At 55.6% G+C, this 10,020-nt stretch overlaps 1 protein-coding gene across 1 annotated transcript; it reads left to right on the forward strand.

Moving 5' to 3' along the window:
* The first annotated feature begins 389 nt into the window (after positions 1-389).
* On the forward strand, positions 390-10,011 carry CUNH14orf180 (chromosome unknown C14orf180 homolog). Its single transcript, XM_052739120.1, has 5 exons — positions 390-1,335; positions 5,197-5,323; positions 6,976-7,105; positions 7,465-7,503; positions 7,939-10,011. The coding sequence occupies exons 2-5, from the start codon at positions 5,213-5,215 to the stop codon at positions 8,172-8,174; spliced, it is 516 nt and encodes a 171-aa protein (XP_052595080.1). The 5' UTR covers positions 390-1,335; positions 5,197-5,212; the 3' UTR covers positions 8,175-10,011.
* Positions 10,012-10,020: the final 9 nt, after the last annotated feature.

The following is a 10,020-nucleotide window of genomic DNA, read 5'->3' on the forward strand; positions in this document are numbered from 1 at the left end:
CCGCACAAGTCACCATGGACACTCCAGGGCGGCCACCATTCCCTTCCACAAGGTCCGAGGGGCTTCCTAAAGTGGAGACCATTGCAGACAAAGCGCAGCAGCTGGGAATCCCAGAACGCCATGTGTCCTTGTATGCATAGGGAGCAGAGGGAAGGCTCAGTCACCAGGTACCTCACACTCAGGTACCTGGTGTTCCAAGGCTCTGGGCGGCTACACCTGGCCCTAGGGCCGCAATAGCCCCAAGCCCATCCCCTGCCCAAGGCCAGGCCATCTTTGGGAGGAGCAGGGAGGTGACCTGCTTAAACCTAAATGCTGGAGCACTGTCCTCTAGCCACATAGGATAGTAAGTGCTGCATCAGACAGCGCACAGAACCAGGGCCTGCTCCCGGGGCATCAGGGGGCCGAGTCAGCATGCCGGTCAGGCCTCCCTGCACGGGCATGTCTCTTTAGAACAATGACCTCTTCTGTTGGGCACTGCTGCAGAGCCTCTCTCTCACTTGCCTGGTACCCAGGCAGCTGGCACATGGCTCGCAGCCCCCAGGGCTCACCTCAGTTTAAGCCCTGCTTAGGGGAGAGTCCCACACTGTCTACCAGAGGCTCTCAGGGCCTAGACCAACCCTGCTTCACTCTGAGGCCCCCCCTAACCTCGTCAGCACACCACCATCACCTGTGCTTCGGTAACCTCATGAGCCAAATGCTACTGAGCTGTGCAGACCCCACAGCTCACGTGAACAAGGCCTCGGGGGACATGAGTCCAGTGCCTGCTCCTACTCCTTGGTTCCGGGCCAAGGGTGCGTGAGCAAAGCCAGCAGAGACCAGCCTAGCTGGGAGCCTTCCTTAGGACTCTCTCTCACTTAAGTCAGGAATGTTTGGTATCTGGAGAGCTTCCAGACTATTCCTGGCTGGAGCACCAGATTAGTAACACCAGCCCTTCCAGGGACCCCATCGCCTGCCTGGCCTGCACTCTGCCTCCCGCCCTGCAAAAGGGAGGTGAAGGGGCAGGGGTGTCCACGGCTTCCTGTTTCCTTTCTAGCTGGGAAGAGGAACAGCAGACAGCAACTTCTGCCTTTGTCCGTGCCCCTTCATAGACCTGTGGGCAAGCTGCTGAGTTGCCTGGGATGGCATTCAACTCTATTGGGAGCCACTAGGCCCTGAGTATAACAACCCTGCTAGAGATCCACTGACTAGAGGCCAGCAGGCCGCCAACCCTCAAGGCTGCTGAGGCCACTGCCCCCATGTCTCTGTAATGGAAACTTCTCAGCTGCTCTGTGAGCAACAGCTCCAGTTCCTGCCTCATGTGGGCTCTGATCGGCAGCAGACCGCAGGAGAAGGCAGGTGAGCCACCACACACAAGACAAATGCAGTGCCACAGGAACCCAGGTGGGGCAGGCCTTGGTGTGCGTGAGTGTGAGAGTGTGTGTGGTGCGGGGTGTGTGTGTGTGTGTGTGTGTGTGTGTGTGTGTGTGTGTGTGTGTGATGGGGTGTGTGTGGGGTGTGTGCGTGTGTGTGTATTAGTGCACATGGCCCCTGTGTCTGTGTGCATGTAAGGAAAGCCCCCGAGAGGCTCGGGCTTCCCAGCAGGCCAGGCCACCTCCAGTCCCTCTGGGGAATCTCCAGAGAGGTGATCTTGCAGCAAGACAGCAGGAAATCAAGCTCTGCTCAGAGGTGGGGACACCCTGTCCCTTCAGGTCTCGAGCATAGCGAAAGCGTGAGGGTGGGCAGAGGGCAGCCATGGCTGCCAAGCACAGTGCCAGCCACTGGTCAGATCTGAGGAAGGACCTTCCTGTGGGGGAATGGCAGGGCTGGTAGGGCACTGAAATTACCCATGTGCCAGCTCTTGCACTCGGCACCCTGCCCACCTCCAGAGACTCTCCAAACCACATCACAGACCGAGGAGGTGTGGATGACAGGCGCAAAGCACAGATAGCCAGGCTGGTGAGAGGGATGGGGTGTGGGGCCACTGCTGACTCCCCAAATCTCCAGGATAAGGAGAGGGAGGAGGGGCCTTCAGATAGACCCTGGAAGACTGTCTAGATTTGGGGCTAGTAAAGAACCAGGAGCTCCAGAGCCCTGGTTCAGGCCACCAGGGCTGACTTTGGGACACAGCCCATCTCTCTGTGTCTGCTCCAGCTGTCTGCAAACACCATGTTCACCTGCCTGGACTCGAGGGTGCGGTGTCCAAGCTTGGCTCTGAGCCTGTCTGGTGGCATTCTTTACCTGGGTCAGAATTCCCCACTCTTAGGGGCACCATGCTCCCATGCTTGTCCCTGGACTCTAAGGGGGACAGCTGCTGGGCTGTTTCCCCGAGTGAAGGACAGAACCCCAGATACCAGCCCTCCCCAACCAGCATGGTTCAGCCATGGCACTCCACGGGCCCCAGGCTCCTGGTACTATTTTCCACCCTTTATCACCCATCTGTCACGAGCCAGCCTCTGAGCAAATGCACTCAAGTTACGAGCTCCGGCCTGTTCCTGCCAGGGCCAAGGCCTCTGCTCTGGGGCCAGCGGGAGGGGACACCAGCAGGCTTGCCTGTGTCCACTACGTCCACTCCGTGAGCCAGAGACGCCCCCTCTGGACTCTTCATGGGAGTGTGAAAGCCTGAGAGCTCTCTACTTGATTGAGGCCACAGAGATAAGGATCCAAGCCAAATACACACACACACACACACACACACACACACACACACACACACACACCACTCACACATTCACACACCATACTCATACATATACCAAACACTCACACTCACACACACACATTCACACACACACTCACACACACCACACACATTCACACATACCACACACACATACATACATACCACACATACACTCACATGTACATCACACACACACTCACACAATACCAAACACACACTCTCACACACACTCAGAAACACACCACACACACAAACCCTATACACATTCACATACACACACCCCCACACTCATACAGCACACACAACACATACTCATACATACACACACCACATACTAACACATTCACACAACACACATACCACATACTCATACACACACATACACCACACACATACCACATATTCACACACACACACGCCACATACTAACACACTCACACATACACACATGCACACATATGTGGTTCAGGTACATTCATGCATGTGCAAACATGCCTGTGTGTATACAGATCACATGCATATGCATATTCTCACATGCTAGCACACAATAGCCACACAGTTACATTTTTACGTGTACACACAGATTCTCCACAGGTCAATATTCACATGCTCACACAAACAAGTGTCTACTCATGTCATACGACCCCATGAACGCACATGCACACCCACAAACATACATGCTGTTATGTGTATACAAACACACACGTGCGTCTGGAGAGATGGCTCAGTAGTTAAGAGCATTTGTTGCTCTTGCAGAGGGCAGGGATTCAGTTCCCAGCACCCACGTGGTAGTTCACCACCATCCATACATCTGACACCCTCTTCTGATTTCAGTGGGCAACCTGCACATACATGGTACACATACATACACACAGGCAAAACACTCACACACAAACAGTAAGTGAAGTAAACCTTTAAAAACACTGACACATATTGTCTCACAATCCCCTAGCAGAACCTGGCCACAGAGGACCAAAAAGTGAGTGCTGGCAGAAAGGTACAGTAGTGGCCCCTTCCCTGAAAGTGAGCCTGGAGCCTAAGGCCCTCCTCTCCCCTCCCCTCCCTCTTTTCTCTGCTCCCTGTGGCCAGCCCCTTCTCTACCCTATTGCAATAAAATCTGATGCTATGATAGGAGAATGTGCTCCCTTGTGAAGTAATTGAGCCATGCAAACACATCCAGGCAGACATTAACAGGGCTTCAGCCACCTGCCGTACTTACACCCGCTGAGCATAAAGACTCAGCTGCTCCATTATCTCCTATGGAAGACTGTATGGAGGCCTCTGGGTCAACCTTCAAAGCAGCCATTCCTGGGGAGACCTTGAGGGGGTCCTCCTTGGAGTCAGGGCAAGCTCTTATCTCAAGTTCTCAAGGGCAAGGCCCCTGGAGTCTACAAAAACCAGAGCCACGTCTCATGAAAACAGGCATTTGCCCTCATCTCAAGGCATTCTCCAGGGCAGAGATCGGGAGAATCTAGGTGGGATGGAGAAAGAAAGTTGCCTCACACTGCTCTTTCCAGCTGGGGAAAGGAAGGAGAACCACCCTGCCAGTAGCCCAGGGACACTTCCTTTCTCTCTGACCTCAGTGTCTCTATCTACCGAGAAGGGGGATGGCGGTCTCTTAGCTCCCCCAACCATCCCCCACCCCAAGGCTCCAATCAGGGTCTGCACCCAAACAGGACCGGAGGACTCAGAAGGCATGGCTGAAGCTATGGAAGATAACCACACAGTGGGCTGTTGTAGGTAGTGGGGGGGGGGGCGGGTGACAAGGGCCCGGCTCCACACTCCACAGGCAGAAGGGACACCTCTACACCCAAATGTGAGATGTGACAGGAGAAAGATGGAATCAGAGAAAAAGCAGCAGACAGGGAGACTGGCAGGGAGACGGGCTCTGAGAATTACCCACATATGCAGAGACAGTCAGAGACAAAGAGGAGCAGAGATATGGAGACAAAGAGAAGGACAGAGACAAACGGGCTGGGCCGGATTGTACCCCATCCCTCCCAACACAAGGGCCAACTGAGGAGGCAGCACACCTTCCAGAAAAGCCTTTCCTTGCTGGGGGATCCCTGACAATGAGAAGCCCCTACTGTCATCTGCTCCCAGCGTCTGTGATGGGGGCTTAGCGGATTGACAGAAGCCAGAAGCGTTTACTGTATGTAGCCTTATCTGTGATCTCAGAGCACTACAAACTCCTGCAATAAACTGCCATCTTCCTGAGCAGCCCGTGACAGTGGGTGGGTGGGCAGCTGTAAATCTCAGGGCATCAGCGCCCAAAGGAATATTACACAGCCATCAAAGGTGATAATTATGAAGACGATGCCCTCAGAGGAAATTGCTGACAGTAAGGCTTTGCAGCTGGCGGGGCACAGGATTTATCTGCACCGTGATCCCTGCAAAGGAAGCTGGTGTTTGCGGGTCTGTGAGAACGGTGGGGGCTGAGGAAGCCAGTCTGGTTTCCAAGGAGGAATTTTCTCATCCCTTTATCTCTATCTCTATAAGCATGGCTTGTGCAATAAATAACGTCTGTCTTATCATAGGGCCATGTTCCAGTAAATGAGGTCTGCAGCTCAAGTCTTGTGCCCTGATTCCCACCCGCGGACACGCCAGCCAACCAGAGAGAATGAGGGGGCCACGTGGGGCTCACAACCTCCCCGGACTGAGAGGGTAAAGCCACGATGCTGCCTGAAACACTAGCTCTAGAGATACGGGCTGCTGCTGTGAGTTGGGAGAGAGGCGGGGGCCAGAAGGGCAGACAGGGTCCCTGTCCTTGCTCTCAGGAGATCCTCTGTCCCTGGAACTCTGGAAGCCATATGACCAGGAGCTTGGTGGGAGTCAGGGAAATGGTTCCATTGTGAAGGGTGTGGTGTAGCACAGCCAAGGGCACAAAGAGGATCACACAGGTCTGGGGTGAGGCTCTGCTCTGCGCCTGTCCAGGGGTCACAGCATGGGATCAGCATGCATGGACAGGGAGGTATGACAATCAGAGGGAAGAAGTTGGAGGGACAGGGAAGGATGGTGGGTGGAGATGATGGGGAGGGGGAGAGAGCCGTGGCTGGCTACAGAGCTGGTTAGTGAAGGATGTCAGAGCGACAGAAGGGGTGGAGACACAGCTGGGAGAGCCGTTAACAGCTCCGTCCAGGAGTAAACACGAGAGGGAAGAGGCTCAAGGAGCAAGAGGGGGTTCCAAGTGGGAGGGGCCCAGACCTGGGACGCTTGCTGCCAGGCCAAGGAAGAGGCAGAGATATGCCAGGCTAACCTTAGCGCAGGCAGCTGTGGGTGGAGCAGGGCAGCCCCCCAGGGCTTCTCATCAAGCTGTGCAGAGTCCAGTATCCTGCCACGGACAACTTAGAAATAGCCCTGGCTTCCCTGCGCTCTGTCCCACAAACAGCCTGCTGTCCCGTGTCATGGATGAAGCCACTGAGGTTCACAGGGTGACTGGAGCAGGCCAGGAAGGTAGCCTCTGGGTGTGCAGGATGTGAGTGCTGCCTTCCTCCACCGGCCAGACACCCTGAAGTGCATCCTAAGTGAAGGGAGGGGAGATTCATAGAGGATAGACCTTAGCCTGCCAGCTGGCCCACAGCCACCCATCAACTCTGTGGGACGCCCCACTCTATGGAGTGTACAGATTTAGCCCTCTAAACCAAGGACCCTCCCCCACGTCTCAGGTTCCCCCCAACAATCCCTACAGGGGTCTGAACAATTGCCTGGTACACTTCCTCTCAGAGAAGAGGGCCCAGCAACCTCTGAGGCTGCAAAGCCAGGTCTGAGTTTTCTGGCAACGCCTATCCAGGGAAATGTGTCAGAAGCCCAGGGTGTCTCAAGCCAAGCACATGGCTCAGGGAAGTTGTCAGGCTCTGGACCCAGCCCTTGCCAGTCATGCTCCCTGGCCACTGGGTTCTCGGTGCCTGAGTCTCGCGGCCTCTGACAGTGTTCCCAGGGATCATGTGATTTTGTACAGGCCATCCTCGGTTGGTGGGGTTATCCTTGGCACCCTTGTCTACTGCTGCCATTCCTCCAGGTGTGAAGAATTTCCCTCAGAACCCCTGGGATTGGCAGGGGGCACAGCCTGGGAAGAAGCATGGGCCTTCCAGGCACTGCGCTTACCCACTCGTGACTCTTGAGGCTTCATTCCATGGAGCAGCACTGGAGGAGCTGGGCAAGGTGGATAGCTGGTCCTGAGGTCTCCTTGTCCTTCTCTGGTCCTCCACAGTAGGTCCTCTCCATTAAGCACCGAAGAATCAGCACACACCACAGCCCAGGGTGCCAGGCTTGAACAGAAAGGGCTCACAACCATTTGTTCTCCATCCCCACCCTAGGGTGGTGACAGGAAGTGCCCTCCCTCTATCCTGAGACCCAGACGGCAGGAATGTGGGTGCCATGGGGCTGAGCCACAGAGAACTTCAAGGCACGTGCGGTTCCGAGAGCCCCTGGAGGTGGCTGTCCACTGTAAGAGGGGCCGGGGGCTTTGGTGCGAGGGTCTGGGTGGCGTGGGGTGGGGTGGGCAGGTGCCCTTGCAACTCTGCCATGGTCTGGGACCATCCAGAAAAGCCGGTCCTTATTCTGCCTTCCCAGACAGAGCCCCAGTAAACCTGTGATATGGGGTCATGAGGCTCAGCCATGGTCAGGGGGACAGCAGCCAACAGGGGAGAATGCATTTGTGACCATCACCTCCTCTCTCTAGGTTGGGTTCTAGATATTTCATCTCACAGGCCAGGCCAGTGAGGCTTGTCTCGGTACCTTTGTATGGTGGGCTGGGAGAGCTTGAGGACATTTTCCTAACTAAAGCATCGTGGTCTCCTTCCCAGACATTGCCCGCAAGGACACCTCAGCCGCCGCCGTCAAGGGTGAGTTCTGAGAAGGAGGCCCCATCTGCCAGCAGGTCCTGGGCCTCCGCCACAGGGCAGAACCAGACACAGCCTCAACCACACCCCTGTCCCCACATCCCGAGTCACTCTAGATCCTGACTCTGTCTCCCCTGATCGCCCTAGAAGTGACCCCATCCCCACAGGGCCACTCCCCAGATCCCTGACATGTCAGTGAGCAGCAGCATCCCTAAATGGGTGCAGTCTTCCTTAGGCAGGCAAGGACAAGAGCCCATGCCCCACGGATTCCATGAGACTCACCCCAGGACCCGACCTGACCATCATCCTGATGGCCAAGTGCAGGTCAACAGCCGGGCGACATAAGTCTCCCTCCATACCAGCCCCACCAGCAGAGAGAGAGAGCCTTGCAGGGCCTCGCTGGGGAGCTGCCTGGACTGACCTACAGCCCTCCTACAGTGCCCAGCCGACCAGCTTCCCGCGGTGGCTCTCTACTCCAGCCAGCGTCCTGCAGTGGCTCCCTATGCCTGTGGCTGACTCTGTGTGTTCTGCTTGGAGTGGTGTTAGGCCTGTACTGTGGCCAGGCCCGTCATGTCACAGGAGCCCTGGAGGACCTCTGGGGCTGGCTCCTCCTCCTCGTCTTGCGCCTGTGGCATGTAGTCCTTGCCTGTTGGCACTGCCTCCTGCGGCTCTGACACGCGGCTGAATGGCAATTACACCTCTGACCATCGCCAGAGGGTGATGTTGGAGGGGGTCGGGTAGGGCGGTTTGGGGGCCATGGTGGTGTAGCCCAGACACTAAGACTAGCCTCAAGACAGAGCTCCGCTAGCCAATGCTTGACAAACCCAGGAGCTCCAAAGGGCTGCTGTAGTGGATTAAGTGGTAAAGGGGGTGCCTCTGGCTTGATGCTACAAGTACCCCCTACACCAGTCAGCACAGGCTGGGACCTTGGGGCTTTAAGGTTGTACCAGAGAAAGAACTCAGCCATCGTGGTTGGGGACTCCTGTGCTCCGGCCAGTCCTTTGTCTTGGGATCCCTGGCCTGCTTGCTGTCATGCCTGCTTGCTGTCATGCCTGGATATTGTCACGCATGCCATACAACCCTTTGAGGATAAGTGTCACCTGCATCTGAGGGGCAGTTTGGAAAGACGAGCCCCAAACTCCTGCTGCTTTGAAGGCTAGCCTCGGCTTCTGTCATACCATCAGGAGACGATCTCAGGGGCCTTCCTCTGCAGTTCATGGGAGCCCTGTGGGTATCGGAGCCTAGGTAAGGCCACCAGGCCTGCCTTGTCTCCTGAACCCATGGAGACATAGTTCTGTCGTGCATATTGCAAGGTCAAGGGAAGCAAGCACATCGTACTGAACTTCAGGACCCCCTAGACCTGCCTGGAGGGGGAGCCCTGAACACAGAGAGGAGGCTCAGTCAGACACCAGGAGGATCCACCAGGGGGACCCTGCACCACCCTGGAATAAACTTCTGACCAGGGTTTGGGAGCCAGGGGGAGGCTTGTGGTTGTCCTCTTAAGGTGTCTCCTACTTATGTGGGCAGAAACAGATTCCATATTAAAACACTCACACCCTCTTCACCTCAGGATTATTGCAGAAACGAGGGATGCAACACAGTTGTTCTGGAATCCCTTCAGGGTCAAGCATGCTCATCTAGACACCAGAGCATACCCTCCACCCACCCCTACAACCCACAGGTCCTTTGCAGCTGTCATTCATGAGAATTTGGGGGACCCACCATGCCTCCAGGACCTCATCCTCCCCAGAAAGATGTGCTCAGATTTCTAGCTCACTGGGATGCCATCTGCCCCTCTCTGGCCTTCAGGTGCTCCACACAGTGGTCTCCAGCTGTAAAGTTTGAGGGCATAGTCAGGGAGGGGCCAGTGGAGAGAAACCCTGCTTCCAGGAGTGGTCTAGAGAGGACCAGCCTGGGAAGCCACTCACCAGGATCAGCCATCACCATGGCTACTGTTGCCTGCACCAGCCCAGCTGCCCCAGGACCCATTCATCTCATCCCGCTCTGGTAAAAGGCAGGCTCATTGCTGGCCTGTTATTCCAGCTATGGAAACAGACACTAAGAGATGAGATGGGAGACCTTGAGGTCACCCTTCCGTCCCTGCTTCTGAGAGTGAATACCCTCTAGGAAGGGGATTGGTCACCCCATGTTTTACAACAGAGAACCAGGGCTTCCCACCACAGAAAAAGTGTGCCCAGCTCTGTAGGGGCCACAGAACCCTGCCCTAGCTAGATTGGGTTTTCGGTTTGCTTTGTTTCCTTTCACAGTGCAAACCCAGCACCACTAGGCAAGCCGTCTGCCACCGTGTTACATCCCCAGTCCTATTTTGTTCCAGAATAAATGTTCAAAGACATACACAGAGATACATGTGCCTAAGAGATGTCACCAAACCCCAAACTCATGTCTGAGGGATGGTGTAGGAATCGGGGGGAGGGGCCACAAGAGTCAAACTCCTTAAATGCCCAGGCAAGAAGGACCGCCCCATGAGCACCTGGAAGCGAACAGGACAAGACCGTTTAA

This window comes from Peromyscus californicus, unplaced genomic scaffold (assembly GCF_007827085.1).
Source record: "Peromyscus californicus insignis strain IS unplaced genomic scaffold, ASM782708v3 Scaffold_15__1_contigs__length_86483966, whole genome shotgun sequence".
In the NCBI taxonomy this organism is placed as follows: Eukaryota; Metazoa; Chordata; class Mammalia; order Rodentia; family Cricetidae; genus Peromyscus; species Peromyscus californicus.

Excerpts from the sequence above, each read along its gene's own strand:
- CUNH14orf180 (XM_052739120.1), top strand. The coding sequence starts at position 5,213 with ATGAGGTCTGCAGCTCAAGTCTTGTGCCCTGATTCCCACCCGCGGACA. Across the intron at positions 7,106-7,464 it reads CCTGGAGGTGGCTGTCCACT|ACATTGCCCGCAAGGACACC; the intron begins GTAAGAGGGGCC and ends TCTCCTTCCCAG. Across the intron at positions 7,504-7,938 it reads CTCAGCCGCCGCCGTCAAGG|TGCCCAGCCGACCAGCTTCC; the intron begins GTGAGTTCTGAG and ends GCCCTCCTACAG.